At 40.6% G+C, this 17,331-nt stretch overlaps 1 protein-coding gene across 1 annotated transcript in view; it reads left to right on the forward strand.

Annotated features, from left to right (window-relative positions):
- LOC311485387 (CUB and sushi domain-containing protein 1-like) overlaps window positions 1–17,331 on the forward strand; it is a 285,694-nt gene that overhangs the window by 36,742 nt on the left and 231,621 nt on the right. Inside the window, exon 2 of the mRNA XM_084540754.1 lies at window positions 4,521–4,633. Within this exon, the coding sequence (XP_084396880.1) occupies window positions 4,521–4,633 (113 nt within the window). The remainder of the gene's footprint in view (window positions 1–4,520; window positions 4,634–17,331) is intronic.

Genomic DNA, 17,331 nt, shown 5'->3' on the forward strand with positions numbered 1-17,331 from the left:
GACATTTTACTCTATATACTCTTAGATGACCAATCCAGTAAAGCAAATTATCACTTTGTGTGACAATGAACTGACAAACGACAACTTCATAATCCCATCTGTGAATACCGCTTCAAGACTGTAACTGGATGATTCGGCTCTATTCTAATGGCACATTTGCAGCACACAGAGATACATTCTGTGCACATGGGCAATAAACACGTTCCTAAAGACACCTGCTATGTTTGATGATAAATGTTCTGAGGCTGTCGCTTCTGTCATAGAGGAGCAGTTTGAAAAGGAAACTCACCTTGTTCTTCTGTTCATCTGTTCTTAGCGGATTTTCTCCTTTTTCTTCAATATACTAACAACTTTATTGGGCTCACTCATTTGAATAAAGCTCCCATCTGTTTGCGCCTCTTCTTTCACCTTTGTGTCATTATGGGTTTATTCCTTCAGATTTTCCAGCTTTAACAGGTATATGCTGTGGTATCACTGGTTAATTTAAATACTTCAATATGCATCACTGCTTTACAATATCATTCAACAAGACAGAAACCGTACATTCGCAGTTGCTGGACTTGATGGCAAATATACTCTTGACAGATAGATGGTCTCAAATTCCAAGATGGGAATAAGAGTTATGAGCTGTACGTCTTAGCTGTCACTTTATTCATGGGAACTTCTCATACTACTTTGAAAAGATTTGCTGGGTCTCAATTGAAATTGAATTTTTTTTCCCAAGGTTATTTTGCCTGTGTATTGTGTGGAGGAGTAATCATGCTGTATAGTGGTAATGAATGTACTGATGCACTATACAACACTATAGTATGCCTTATTAACGTACTATCCGGTCTGAAACGTAATCTTAGAATAAGAAGAGTATGTCATGCTGACAGTCTGATAGACTGGCTGGCAGATCGAGAGATATACTGAAACAGACAGATACAGATGGGTAGTCGGACAGATGGCCAAGGCAACAGAGAGGCACACAGGCAAGCTGGCTGGTCGGTTCGTTGACTGTAAAGACCGGCTGGCTGAAATCACAGAGTGGCTGTCTGATTACATAAGCTGGTTGACTGGGTGGACAGTTGACCGACTGGATAAACAGTCAAATATTCTAAACCCGGGCTCACTTATTTTTATATAAATGTTAAACAGCCATAGGATCAGTGTGTTTGCCTGATTGGAACGGAGAACGAGACGGAAAGGGAGAGGGAAAGAGGTGGGGAGAGGCTGAGTGATGGACACTCACACACACATAAAGGTAGAAACCGAATCTAGACAGGGATATGGAATCATGCTGGCCCATCAGTGCAGTGACAGCTAGACGATTACTGCTCATTACCTGACTGACAGACGGACTAACAATCGCATGTGTGCGAGTGTGTGTTTGTATGCGCACACACACCTGAATTCTCATCTGCCTGGTCAATCCTCCATTTAAGACACAAATCACAACACCATTTTATTCCAAGTGACAGATGGAGAGAGAAAGGGAATGATAATGCATGTGTCTGGGTTCATGCAATATATAAAAATATATATAAAAATATATATTGCGCACTGTGTGTAATGATTTATAATGTTTAATATGTATACCGTATGTGGATTATTGGAATATGTAGTTTTATTAATTAACCTATTCAATACTGGAGGTTACTGAACACGTTTTACATCTGGTCTTTTCAGCCGTGGTGGTTTCATATTACAGCCAGTACCTCGTTGATCAATAAAAGTCCTACGCATAGCCAGCTCCTCTCTACATCTTTGACCAGTGGCAAACATTAACCTTGGCCCAGAGCAACATGCCCTTGAAAGTCCACGAGGCCATGAAATTAAAAATGAAGGAGTAAAGCATGCGTGTGATAATTAGCTGTACCCATTTCACTTTGTTCACATCTTATTTGTTGAGTGGCGAAATGTTCATGTGAGAACGCAACTGCTGTCCCCTGTGGGCCACCGAGGTGATTTATTGGAGCCTGCGACCAGGGAATTCTCTATCTGGTTGAGAAAAATAGAGAGAGCGCAGAAAATGCAGCACACCGGTTGAAGAAGTCAATGATTTCACACTTGTGCCAATCACATGCAATCCACAGAATTATAAAAGATATATACAGTTAATGACAAAAAGCTGGAAAAGAAGAATCATGTGGATAAATGGGGTGAATGTAACAGAGGCTTGCATGTGTTTTGTACAAGGAAAAAAAAAAAATCAACATCAAATGGCAACAGAACATTTATCACAGTAACTAGTAGCTTTGCACCAGCAATAAACATTATATTAGTCTCTTATGGTCTTCGGTATGTAGAAACCAGTGGGGATTTAGGGATAAAAATGTATCTCTATTTGTCTGTGGTCTGGTGCTGTAACATCAATGGCCACAACATAAACTCACTCACCATTTTTCATTCATTCATTTACTCATTATCTATTAGTGCTTATCCTGTAGGGTCGCAGGGGGCTGGAGCCTAGCCCAGCTGTCACTGGGCAAGAGGCAGGGTACACTGTGTATAGGTCACTGGTGTATCACAGGCCTAACACAGAAGACCATTCAAACTGACACGCACACCTAAGGCCAATTCAGAATCACCAATCAATCTAACAAGCATGTCATTGGACTGTGGGATGGAGGCCAGAGCATCCAATGAAAACCCACACAGGCACAGGGAGAACACACAAAATACAGAACATTTAATATTTTATGTAGGGAACGGATACTCTTCCCTGGAGTTTGCCTTTTTGCACACATTTCACATTTCTACACACGTCCAGAAGTGATATACTAAACACTGGCTCTGGAGAGCCATTCATGTCTTTACATCGTAGTGGTGGCCATTGTAGTTTTCACTACAAGCCTGGGAGGGACGTTGTGATGATGGGTAATCAGATGGTTGCAGTCCGCAACTTCACCACTAGATGCCACTTAACCATCCAAGCTGGTCCTTTAAATTGAGTCTCGGCTTGGTGTACAAGACTATACAGAATATTAAGTGAGGTTCCACAGTTTCTTAAGTTTACTCAAAGAGATTTGCAATTACAGTAGGTATACTACATTTAATTAGACCAGCCACAGACCTGAATGTTCAGTCACAAAAACATAGAAACCTAAACGTTCGGTCATAGGATCTGTGCATAGATTGTACACCAAAATGGAGGTGCCAGGTGCTGCTGTGGTTAACTGAAGTAAAAAATCTTATTTACACCTACAGGAAGAAAACCTTACCCTTATTCCTGGCTTCACACTTCCCCGGTCTCGTCACACCCCTCTTTCCCCTTGCTTCTATCTTTCCTCCATATCCTCTCGTCTACTTTCTGACCCTCATCTCTCTTCCTGTTTGTTGCTTTTTGTATGCTCCCTTCATCCGTTCCCGTCTGTCCTTTGTGTCCTAAGGACAAATTATTCATTTTTCACTGTCCTTTGCTTAGTCGTTTAAATGGCTTACTCGCTTCGTTGTTTTTTCGTCCATCTACCTTTATTCCTTTTTCTTTTAACCTCTGTTCTCGTGCCTGCCACTTTTCCACTTGCTCACTTTTATTTTCCCTTTTCTTGTACGCCCAGCCCACCGCTCTGTGGAACTAGCTGACCTTTCAAATTATGAAATACGACTTGTATAAAATGAATACAGAGCTCAGGCTCATTGTCCCTGCTTTGATTACATTAGCACTTGAATCCTGTTTTGACGTCTGTCTTTATTTTCCATTTAATTCTCCTTCCTTTCTCGTTGCCTTACGGTTCGTTGCTGCATACTTTCGTGCATTGTGAACAAGGTGTACTGATTGTGTTCCAACTTGTCGTCCTCATTTGGGTATATCAGCACTTGACACTTCAGTGGCTTCAGTAAATGTTTGATTTCCCATTCTGCTTAAACAGAAAGGGAAATAGCTGAACAGAATATCTACAAGAAAACAAAAAAACAAGTATATAAAACTCTAAAAACAACAATAAATGTATTAATTACAAAATGAATAAATGTGTCATCTGGGTCATGGCCTCCTTACCGTCAACCATGTTCCTCTGCTTCTGCTGGGAAAAGCCCAAGAGCTCTAAGGCCAGATTAGATAGATATAGTCCCTATGGTGAGTTATTGATCTGCCTTGAGGTCTCATTCCAGTCAGATATACTGTATCCACTACATCTCCATTGAGAGACAGATAACCATCCTCAATTACTGCCACTGGCTCTTCTCAATATGAAGAAGCAGCTTTTCCTAGAGCTCTTCACTCCATTTAATACAGCTTATACACCTCATGAAGGGACCCACTGTTTCAGGGTGAGTATTAGGAAATACTCCAATTAGGAAATTAGGAAATAAACCATTCCATTTAATCTCCTTTTGAATGAAAGAGAAACCTAAGAGTTACACAGTCAGACAAAAAGTAAACATTACAAATGTTAAAGCTGTATTTCAGTGTCACATACTTATATTTCCATGTTTCAGGTTTTTATGTTTGTGGTAGCTCATTATTTGCTTTCAGACGTTCGCTGTCTTGCTCCATTTCTGAAATATATTTCTGAACATTTCTTCCTGTTTTGCAGGTTGTCAGGATTCATGCTGCCTTCCCCTATAGTCAGCAGCGGATCCATATTGGCCTTATGGTTTACCACAGACTTTGCAGTGAGTGCACAGGGCTTCAAAGCTGTATATGAAGGTAAGAAAATGTGTGAGTGTGCCCGCGAAGTGATTGAAGGCTGGGTATTTCTGATTCACGTTATTACTTATTGTTTGGAATTTCCACTTTATTTATTAGAAAATATCCACATGATAAGGTTGCAGTTGATTGGGGTGACTGGTGACATGGATGGAGCAGAAGGATGTTCACACTTTAGTGACGGTCGCTGCGTCTTATTCACATGATCTATTTTAATAGATCCTAATAAAACATCTTTGTAACAATGTCCTGTAGTTTTGTGAGATCAGAAATCAGAAAGAAGTTGTTTCTTAGTGGACTCAGGCAGGGTGTCAATCATACAGTAGTCCTATGAAACAGAGCTGGTGAACTCTCCTGTTGATCAAACATTGATATACTGTACATCCAACACATTTCTGTCTATGGGTGAGCTCTGCGTCTGATTTATGAGAATAACTGTTCATGTTAATAGCTCTGTGTGGGCGAGCTTTGGCTCACAGCCCAGAGCTGTTGTCTAGGTCGTCCTCCGTCACTTGGGGCTAGAGTATAATACACAGTATACGTATGTCCTATAGTTATCCATTTGTGTGTATTTATTGTAATGTCTTGTAATTTCCATAATGGGAGATGCATGTTCACGTCAGGTTCTGTTGTGAACGATCCTCTGTCACATTTTGTTTTGCTGTGCATCTTGTGCCATGTATACCATGCTGTGCATTCAGCATAGTACACATGACTCCCTCCATTTCCGCTTCCATGTCTGTGTGCCTGTTGAAAAGCGACACAAATGCTTCGCCTGACCTTTTGAGGATGCCCATACACACACGCACACACAAAGACAGAGTGTTCCATTACGCTTGTATAACAGTTCATCTATGAATCATGAACTCTAAATATCAAAGACAAACTCAAGGGACAAGATATACACACGAACTCCCCTGAGCGCGCAAGTCCGTGTGTCTTTCACTTTTATCTTAATCTTTCTGTGTATACTGTACATCGTGGTGTGTGAGTGTGTGTGTTGAAAGCAGTAAACCTGACAGCCATTAAACCTTATTCCAGGAAGTACTCTGTCTTTATTTTTTTCTTGCCTTTGTTCTGTTTCACACCTGTGGGGACCCTATATGTGTTTGTTGCCTCAGGATTGATTGGAAGTCTTTTTTTTTGGGGGGGATGTGAATGCCCTTGCGTGTGTGTGCAGGTCTTTCTGCTAATGTCTTTATTCTTGCCTTCCTTTGTTTAGCATTGATGTCCCAGACATCAAAAATTGATCCATGTCTCTCTCACGCTCTCTCTCTCTCTCTCTCTCTCTCTCTCTCTCTCTCTCTCTCTCTCTCTCTCTCTCTCTCTCTCTCTGTCTTTCTCTCTTTTCTCTCTCTTTCTCTCTCTCTCTCTCGCTCTCTCTCTCATTCATTCATCAAAACAGGGCATCACATTTATAATTCTTTTGTTAACGTCTTTGCCAGTGAGCATTACTGGAGGAGTGACCGAATGAAGAGTAAAGCGTGAGCTCTAATACCAGTGATGAAAATGATTGGTTCCAGGATTAATAAAATAAATAAATAGACGCATATTACCAATATCTCTCAGTATGTACAGATCAGTCTCACAGCAGGTATCAGGGAGAAGATTAACCGTGACACCTGTTATATGTGCAAGATTCTATTCCATTATATCCAGTACGTAAGATAGGAACATTTGGATGCCAGGTCTAGTAACATTAAAGGATTGCGTCTCTCAAATGAAAAACAGACAATTATCACAAACCACATCCTTAGGCACTTGTAATGCATAATTTACCAAGACAAAGTCAATGCGCATCGAAAGGTAATTGCATGTGTAATATAACACGCTGAAAGATCAGATATTAATCAGTTGCACATCGCAAATTGCCAGATGATTTCAGAGAAAATTGCTTCTCACACTGCAACTTTAACCACATTCTGAAAGATAACACTGCAGCCAAGGGCGCAAATCAAGCCCAGTAATACCAGTCTAGTCACGACTTTTTGACTTGTGGAATTAAAACACTTCTGAGCTGTCTGATCGAGTAGTTCAGCCCACAGCTTGACATGGAGAAATATCTATTTTCAGTGCTGTGAGAGGCATTCTTGCTACTGTTACCGTTTTGGCTAAATCTAAATCACCGTTCTTCTGTAGCTTTAAATGCTTTGTGGAGTTAGACAGGCTAAAGTTTGTTTTCATTAAAAACACATTCTGATTTGAAATGCTAATAGGAATATAATATTAGCAGAGTTTGTGTTCAGATTGGCAAACTATCTTTGCACAAAAACAAAGGGAATCATTTTGACTTATTGATTGGTTATTATGTTACTGGTCTGCTCCACTTGAGATTAAATTTGTCTGCATGTGGCACTGGCCCCTAAACTAAAATGAGTTTGACACCCCTGATCTAGGACATCTTATCCCACATAATTATTAAGGCCAAACACCCGTACAGACTTGATGATGGTAAAAACACCATGATGGAAATCTAAGAGGGCTTAGTCCGTTGGTCCAGGAGGTGGATTTTGGTATTCTGTCAGGCACTTTTGTAAATAACTTGAAAATGTTTTTATTCTATCTCCTTAAACTGTGTTCACATATTACGAAAAACTCTTCCTAGCTTACTCTTAATGCAAACTAATTAATGAAACTTACCTGTATGTAAAGGACTGTTAGAAGCATTTCTGTGTGCCCTAGTTATCTTTAACAATTCAGTCTTTGTATTATATCTGTTCCGTCCATTGTCATGACTTAATGCTGCTAACAGATTTTCCTCTGAAGTAAAAATCCTACACCACAATAAGACAGCCACTACACTTAAATGGCATGTGATTAGCCAAATAATATTTTTTGCCGTAATGGAAATATCTTTTAATTAAAGATTCTAAATAATTACACAATTTGTTAACCTTGCCCTATTATGTCTCTGTTAACCCCCTCCTCCTCTTTTCTTTTTTGTCTTGTCATCCTCTGCTTTTGTTCATTTGAAGTGATTCACACTCACTAACAAATAATCTGGCCCAGGCTTTTTGTTGTCCTTAACAACCAGTCTCCCCATGTGTGTGTGTGCCTGTCTCTGTTAACATAACCCTTTTCTCTCTTCTATTCTCTGTGTAAGGAAACCAAATGGAGCTGTAAGTCTGAACACATAGCTTACTGATAAGACCTCAGATGCCCGACAGAGGGACGGATGGAATGAGTGAGAGAGAGAGAGAGAGAGAGAGAGAGAGAGAGAGTGTGGGTCACAAAAAGCTTTAAGTGGTCGAGAAGCAAGGCCTTTCTGATGAAAAAGCAACTCTGGAAGCAAACTCTGCAAGACAAGATAATCATCAATAAATTTCCCCTGCAGCAGAAGGAGAAAGAGAGAGACTGTATGAAGAGGTGTAAATACAGAAACTTGAGAAACAGAGGTGTGAAGAGAGAGAGACGACTAGGAAGATGAGAGAGGGGTGGGTAGACAGAGGATCCATGGACTCCAAATCTGTCACGACATTTGATGTAAAACCAAGCTGTAACTCTTTGCCAAAAAACTGGAGTTCCTCAAATGGCCACATGAGGCTGGCTCCAAAAGCCAGTCAGTCCCTGTAGACCTTCAGTTAAAAACGGCCAACTATAAGTCAGAAATAAACACATTTACAGCTTGGTACAATAACAGTTTTGGCATCTACAGCACATTTCCACATTATTATGTAGTATATAGAGTATATAGAGGGCGGATTTCCATGCAAGTCACCAGTTTAAACTAAATGAAGATGTAAACCCATATGCCATCACAGGTCTCTAGCTGTCTGCCTAGACATCACCCAGCTCAGTTCCACTTCTCTCCACCTTGAAATCCTGAGGGTGGAGGGTGACACTGCAGAGGCTTTGTCCATCTTTATATACAGTCAGTGGGTGATACGTAACATTATTCATGAGCACTGTCGGATTGAAAGGACAAGAATTCTGAGTGTGTTGATGGTGTTATGATGATATTTATGGCATCTGTTTTTTTTGGCGCATGCAATTCTCCCGTCTCCATCTCCACCTGTGTGGTTCCATGTGAAAAAGCATCAAGGATCGATGAAATCATTTGAAATATTTATATACTCTAGCAGCTTTCTTAGGAGTTGGACATGAAGCAACATCTCTTGATTTGTTGAAAACGCTTTGGTGCCCAGTCGAGCTGGAGCTGAACCCTCGATGGCAAAGGCCAAAAGTGATAAATATTTAAACTTTAGTTAAAGACTGACGATCTATCTATCTATCAGCTTGAATCTATTATTTTTTTACCCAATGTATTTTAGACCAGTAAACATAGAACAAATTAATTTCTAGAAACAGTACTATTTTAACAATTTAACCTATTTAATATCTTGACTAAGATTCCAGGAGACGTGCTGTAATTAACGAGGCCTATTAATTATACTATATTGTTGATAATTATGCGCAGTGTGCTCGTGTGTGTGAGAGAGAGAGGTGCAACAGGTTTGCAATCCTTCAGATGCTCACTTGAGGCTGGATGGCTCATCTCCCACCACAACCTTTAACTTGAAACAAACCAGAAAAATCACCTTCAAAGCCTTAAACCCCTGGACCCGCTCTCCCCTAGCACGCAGGCACACAGACACGCAGAGAGAGAAAGAGAAAGAGAAAGAGAAAGAGGCCGTCTTTCAGCCCCTACGTTAGCTGAGTTTCTTCTTCTTGAGTTGAGGGAGCGTGGAAAGAAAAAAAAGGACTCTGAAACCCTTTAAAGGAACTGAGACACATTAAACACAAGACAAGTATAATACGAGAGGGAAAAAAAGAAGAAAGCCTGTATGAGTGTCTGCGTGGAAGCACACGTGTTACAAGTCACTGGCACTTTTGTTTTCTTGTCATTTCTTGTTGTCGTGGCGATCCATGTCATCACGTGACATGTTGTTACGGGCCGTCACTTTTACACCACATTACATGTTTACACATTAGACACGTGTGTCTGTAAAATTGCGAGAAGTCCGTAGCCTTTGGTGTTGGCATTTCCAGCATCTCTCTCTCTCTCTCTCTCTCTCTCTCTCTCTCTTTCTCTCCCTCTGTGGTGTAGAATCCATTAGGAACACTTCTAGGAGCTTCCAAATCTTGCTGACTTGATGCAAGGCTTTGCACAGACTGTGGCAAGAGCCCTGTAGCCACCAGCCATTGGACGAGACGCAAAAAGATCGCAGCCTCCTGCTCAGGGATTTTGGGTCCTTACTCATGATGCTTCACATGAGAAAGATTTATTCATCTAGAGTTTTTTCCGATGCCTCTAGCCAGATAGTTTTCTTAGTGGTGTCTTTATTTCACAGAGTTTCGCCTATCCAAACCTCTGAGGGCTGCAAATAGCCACTGTAAGAAAAATTGCACTACTGTAGAAGGAGTTGTGACATAATATGAACACAAACTGTGGTGTGGGAGATTATGTGTAGAGGACTGATTTTCAAATACAAGCTTATTTGTAGATCTTTAATAAATAATAATGAATATATCATAAGCATTACTGACGGCTTTAATAAATTTGAACCATACAGTTATGTTGCTGAAATGACTTCCAGTGGAGAAAAGGCTGCTGGAGTGTGCCAGCAACAATTGCAAGGAAAAGACTTTAAGACATTAAAAATAAGTAAATAAATAAATAACTCCCAGTGTCCCCTGTTGCTCGTTAGTTAGGAATCTCTGCGGGTTGTCACATTCCGTAACATGGAAGAGTATCAGTTCAATGAGATGGATGAGCGACAAACATCAAAATGCTTTCTGTGCAGATTGCTCTTTAATATTTAAATGACAGTGTCTCAAATCAAAATCAGAATTAATTTCAAACTGCATGCCACATTCCATGTTGCGAATTTCTAAATCCATCCCACCACATGCTGCTCTGCACCGGCCTTTTAGTTTCCAAAACCATTCAAACCTTCAGAGATTGCCACAAACTCCAGCGGCTAACAGCAGCACTGACTTGCTTAGATTTTTTTTTGTTTTTGTCTTCCCCACTCTTCATTACACTCCTGAATTTGTCTGGATAATTTAATCTGCACTACTGACGGGCTATATTTCTCCTGAACACCCTGTAGCTGCTGAGGCAGGAAAACGGCTATGTTCTATATTTAGCGCTTATGGATTCGCAATAATAACTGCTTTCATTAGGTCAGGCAACTATTGAGCTGATAGATTTGGCAAGAGCTGCAGGTTTCAGTCATTCCTCAGAAAAATTAATTAATTTGAATTTCCTTTGCTTGTGGAGAAAAAGGGCCGACTTGTAAAACTGACTATATATGAAATATTAGATGCTTGGAGTGGAAATGAAATCAGTGGTAAACATTACATAATGTCTTCAAAAACTGATTTGTTGTATGTAATGTCATGGGATGTCATAAAGTAGATCACTCGTTCACATGTACATGTAGGTAAATCTACCATAGCAACCAACTGAGACACATAAATCATAAAACACAGACGTCATTTCCTTCTATTCTGAAATGTTGTATGTAGCACAATGTTAGTGATTATCACTTATTTTTCCGCTACTTATTTTTCCGCTACCGGTGCGCGGCCTACTGTTGCTTGCTATCGACCTGTTGTCCCCTCCTCCCATCAGTATCTTTGTGCCCTTCGTTGAGAATAATAAGTTGGCAAGTTTAGCCGAAGCCGATGCGTTCAGCGGGGAAGCTTCTTAGAGCAAACACAGCAAATCATTAACGGAAGGGAGAACTACTGGCGGTTTTGTCAACTTGGATAGTCAGGTGCCGCTGCATTTGTGTATTTGTGTGTAGTGGAGAGGGAACGAGAGCAAAAGAGCGAGAGACGGGCGAGAGAGGAGAGGGAGAGGCAGGCCGTTACACCATTAACCCATATTGACTGGAACGCCATAGGAAGCTCTTCACTGTGGGAGTGTGTCATATAACGCTGTTGGTACTGACGCCAGCAGTAGTCAGCTACATCGATCCAAGCAGCAATGTCAACTCTCCCGCTGTGCGTGTGTGTGTGTGTGCCCATGGTGGGGTAGCGGAGGAGTGTTCAAGGGTGATACTGCTGTCATCAAATGGCGCTTTCGGAGCCAAGAACCATACCCCCTGGCTGAGACGCACACATACTTGAAGTGAGTGTTGTGAGTGTGTAATCAACTTCCCACCGTGTAGTACAGTCAATATGACATCTTAGTTCCTTGAACTTTGCACCCTTTATGTAATCTCCTCAGTGTGCTTGTGTTGACTGGACTCCAGCATAGCGCAGGGGTGGGGATATACAGTATGTTCATTGTCACACCTGGGAAATCTTCATCACATCCATTGTGTTGTTTTTTTCTTTTTCTTTTTTTTTGTGGCTACTTCATAGATCTCACTGAGTTGCTAAAAATACCAGACCGTATTCAGAGTGAGCTAGGCTTGCCTTCAGACTTGAAATCTATGACATTTCCTCTACATAACATTCACTGCAGGAAAGAACTGTGTTTAGTTCAACTCTACTGTCAACAGGTGTCATAGCAGAGATTTGTTGTTCCTGAAAGGCCTTTCTGCGGAGTGTACTGTGCAGCACGCTCATAATAATACCAGCTTATTTTAAAAGCTGCCCTTTAAGACCTTTGAGACTTGGGTTTAAATTCAAATCAATTTTCACTTAAAATATCCGATATTTTGAAATGTATGCCATTTCCCGCATTCTCTCATTAGAAATCTCACTGCGGTCCCGCATGACTAGCACACGCAAATGCTTTGTAATTTATTTTTAAAAGATCACTTATTGTGCAGAAGGAATTGAAATTCATAAACTCAAACCTATTAAAATCCCTTTTACATTTTGTAGAAAAAAGTTAAAATCTGTCTAAACAAAAATCCCATCATAAACCACTGTGTGTGATTCCTGCTTCACATAAGACTTGTCTTAAAACGTAAAATATTCAGAACCTGATAAGGGCACAGCCCAGTGAACAATGATAGCTCCTGGACAGCTCTTGCCTGTGTGAAAGTGACTGTGAAGTGATTCATCCTGGCTTTCAGGTCCTCTAAAGGACTCATCGGAATTGCCTGCATCTGTGAACAGATCCAGTCTTTAAATCAGGACACACTTGGTGTATTTTCTTCATGGCCTGCTGTTCAGGTTTCAGGCAGGTTCAGTGATTCAGCAGGGCAGTCTTCTCTAACCATCGGTCTAGTGCGGCCACCAGTGCTACTCTAAACTGAGAAATAATCCTCGGGGGATCCGAGGTATGTCTGCCATTTAACGGTAACTGATGATTCATGAAGGAGATTATGTGAAGCTACAGATGCTGTTGTGGTAGTGATTTTCTTGCTCAGTATTTAACCAGAAATGGTGTTTTCAAAGTCACATTGACTCATTCTGTAGCTTATATGTTAAACTTTTATCTGATATCGAGAAGATGTAAATCATTGGACTGATTATGTTTATCCCATTGCTGACCTGAAAGGCTGCATACAGAGAACTTTAAGTATATGACACAGGACTCCTTGTGTTTAGATTTTCTCATTCCTTATTTCTTATGTCGCACCGGTTACAACTCAATGCAGTTCAAATGCACTGTAATAGCCTAATGTGAATTTGGGGGGCAGAGATAAAGGGTTTCTTTAGCATTTTCCTATCTGTGTGCCCCTTTTTATCCTCAGTGTTTCTGTCTCTCATGATAAGCAGAGCTTATAAAATCTGTGTGAAAATCTGGGAGACAGAAAGTGCTCTCTTACTGTCACTTTAGTTACTCTCCCTGTGACTCTCAGCCATGCTTTCACTTTCTCTCTGGGTTCCGCTTCCCGAGTTTCTAACTGTGGTTCAGTCTCACACCTTAAATCTTTAACACATCCCTGCCATCCAAGGGAAAGATTATTATTATTACCAAATCCTAGTTGTGGCTTGTAAAATTGTTCCAGTGAATATCCGCATAAAAGTTTGATCACTTGGACGTTCCTCGCACCAGTGGACTCTTTTTCAAAGTCTCTGTCAAGAGCTAATAGGGGGTCACAGAGTGGTACTCCCAGGAGATGGAGATGTTTTTTTTAATTTGGTGCAATTATGGTTAAATTAGGGTTTTAATGGAATTTAAAAGGGGAACTCTTTTCATTTAGTTATTTTAACTAAAAAAAAAATCAAATAAAGACATCCATCCATTAACTAAACCCACCTTTGTGATGATTGCTTGCGCATGATGGGGACTGAAGCTTCTCTCAGCTGACACTGGGTGAGAGGCAGGGTACACGCTGGATATGCCGCCTGTCAATCACACAACTAAAGAAAGAAAGTACAATTACAAGCTAAAATATTTTGACTTCATGACTTATCTTAAGTGTTTTTCTTCAGTGTTACATTTCTAGATAGATAGATAGATAGATAGATAGATAGATACTTTATTTATGCCGAGGGGAATTCATTGTCCAGTAGAGCTAACTGATTCAACTGTCTTGCAATACGTTCTACCTCCATTATTGTTAAAGTCTGTGACTCACCTGTATGGACATTTTGAAGAATGGCATTGGTAGTGCTGTTGAATTGTATTGTATTATACACAGAGGTGTATCTGTTATTTGCTTTCCCTGACTGGTATAAATGGACAGTTTTCTATTTCTATAGATTACCATTGTTCCATTCTTAAAGAAATGTCTTGCTGTTTGCTTACAGTGCCTTACAGAGGTGAGAGGAGAACACAAGGAAAAAGCGCTGTGTTTTTCTCTTCAACATTTGATTTGTGTGCAATTCTCTCGTTTAAATCAATACCAGCTATTGTAAAAATGTTGATGAAAGAGCAACGCCACTGATGATAACGATAAAACTCCGGTCCCAGCCTTACGGAAAACTGCAAGTCTGAACAGTATAATTCCCAACAGCATGTCCTTCTGAATGCAGAGTGGAGTTCAGAGAGGTCTCCGGATCCTACATTTCAAAGCCTGCGTCTTTTATTAAAATTAAATGGTGCTCTCACCTGGAGCTGATCTGGACACCTGTCCAGATTTTTTTGTTCTTCTTGTCGGAATCCGATATTACATTTCCAAGCTTGTGACTCTCTGTCAGCATGTAGTTATGGCTCAGTTTCATTCATACCTCAGAGGATTAGGATGACTTTTTCATCTCCTCAGTTTCAGCTTGTATTCCATACATTATGCAGATGATATAACAGAAACACATGCCAGATGCAAATTAAAAAAAAGAACCTGTAAAGCAAGAATATAACTTTTAACATAAAAAAGACAAATGAGCTAGAGTTCATTTTATTGCCATTACGACAACTGTTGTTGCCATGTGTTTGGACTGATCACAACTTCATACAAAGTAGAAACATGTGATCGGACGTTAAATTGAATCTGCAGATATCCCGAGATTAACCTGCTTTATAAGAAATACAGAGGCAAGACTGAAAACATCAAAGAACTGGAGTTTCTTGTACCGTCAGTCAGAACCAGTCGATCCGTTCATCCTTAGCTGTCTAACAGCTAATGCATGGTGAACGTCGAAATGTACAAATTCTACACACACTATAAAGTATATCAATATATCTTTTAGGACTCGCTCATGGTGCCTGACAGCACACTAATGGACACAACAGAACATTTACAGCGTACAAACCTTTTTGTTTTTAGCTCTGGCGGATGTTTTTAATTCTACTGTTCACGCTTTAATTAACACAAATGTTGTCAGGTGGGGAGCATTCAGAGGACAGTCACCATCACCTCCACCAAATTTAGCAACTCTCAAACCAAAGGAGAAAAAAAATGTGCACTCTTGTTAACAATGCACTTGGCAACCAGATCAGACCCTTGAGGTTTCGTGGTGCTTCCAACAGACGGGGTAACACATCAGATTCATTGGATGCAAGATATCTCATGTATGTGGTTAAAGTATATGTGGTGAGCATGTGTGATAAGAACCATAAAGGGTCGATGCTTCATCAGTTTCTTTTAAATTGAGAACAGGAGCATGGAGCTTGCAAAAATGTGGAAAAGGGGAGCACAAGGGAGAAACAAAAAAGGTGCATCAAGAGGCAAGAGGTGATAGTTGAGAGAAGAGAGGAGTGAGGGGGGAAAAAGGAGAGCAGGAGAGTAGACTGGAGAGGAAAGAAGAGCAGACAGTCCCTGGAATACCAAGCATTTCTCTGGCTGAGAGAGAAAGCAGGGAGGAGAGGAGGGCTTGCAGTGAAAGATGGAGGGCATCCACAGAATACCAAAGAGAGAATAAATGCTGCGAGGCTTTTCAAGCCATTTTCACATTAATTCCGAACTCTTTGCTGGTAGTTAAAAATAGACATTTGTACATGAATAATGTTAGTGGACCTAGTTGTACTAAATGCTTTTCTTTGCTTAGTTGTTTTTATAACTATGTGATAATACATTTTAGTAGTGTCAATGGCGGTTTGCCAGTTGATGGACGTCGCAAGAAGCGCTCTAGAAGTGGAACAGCAAGAGAAGAAAAAGAAGAACAGGAGGAGCAAGAGAGCATGAGAATCTGAAAAAGTAATGAAAAGAAAAGTGATAATAAAGTAGAGGGAAGAAAGAAGAAAAAGAGAGAGAACTGCCTCTAAGAATCATGCTCGCTTGGCTGAACTCATACCTTTTCCCAAGATACATTCTGTTTGAGATGTACCTAAAAATAGACCACTCACACACATACATATGCACACACTCAGAGACACAAACCACTCCCTGGGGTGGACTCACTGTCATGGACGCAAAGACATGTACGCTGTAGACAAGCTGCAGACACACACACACAGACTCAAGACATCATGTTGTATCACCTTAACTAACTGCCACAAGTTGTTAACATTCCTATGGCTAGGGAGAAGGAGGAGGAGGATATGCACCGATCTGCCACAACAATAAAACTGCAGACATTGGCCATCATGTGACAATGCAATGTTCTGCTGGGAAGCTTTTGGACCTGGTATATGTGTAGATGTTACTTAGACATGTAGCACCCAACTAGACCAGACCAGGCACCCCCACCTCATAGGAATGTCACTCTTTGATGGCAGCAGCCAATCCCCAGCAGGATGCAGCCTCACACAGGCACACACACAAAAGCAATTTAGGAACAACTTAAGCAGCACAAGGTGTTGACCTGGCCCTTTAAATTCACTACATCCCAAACTGATCATATATCTGTGGGATGCACTGGAGCAAGCCTGTACATCTTCAGAAGGCCCATGTCCATTCTCTGATGAGTCACAACTGATGGAGGCACAAGGGAGACCTACACGATATTAGGCAGGATGTCATAATGTTGTGCCTGATCTGCGTATTTACAGACAGAAAGAAAGAAAATCACTGGGAGAAAAAGGGGTAATCAAGGAACTGACAGGAGTCACATCAACACAAAATAATGAGATGTGCTTACTTGATCATGGCAAAGCTGCGCCCATAAATACAGACGTGCATACACCACAGCCTTGTAACAGTCACTAAAACCACATCCAGCTTAAAATAATGTTTTCCTCTGTGTGTAAAAGTCGACATTTTGCAAAATGCTAATTTCGCCGACAGGAATGATATCTTAACCTGATTATGTTTACTCCCTAAAAGAGCATAAATTGTACAGCACACTCCCTGCATGGCATTTATTTCCATTTTTGGTCCCAATCACGGTGCTATCACAGGGTTTTGTGCATGGGAATGTTTAATCAAGGCTGTCACTGCCACTTTTAAGCACCTAACTATATTCTCAGTTGATGTCAATAGTATGATCACAGCCTTTGCACATCTCCTTGAAACAATCTACTTAGT

The sequence above is a fragment of the Chelon labrosus genome (genome assembly GCF_963514085.1).
Source record: "Chelon labrosus genome assembly, chromosome: 3".
NCBI lineage: Eukaryota > Metazoa > Chordata > Actinopteri > Mugiliformes > Mugilidae > Chelon > Chelon labrosus.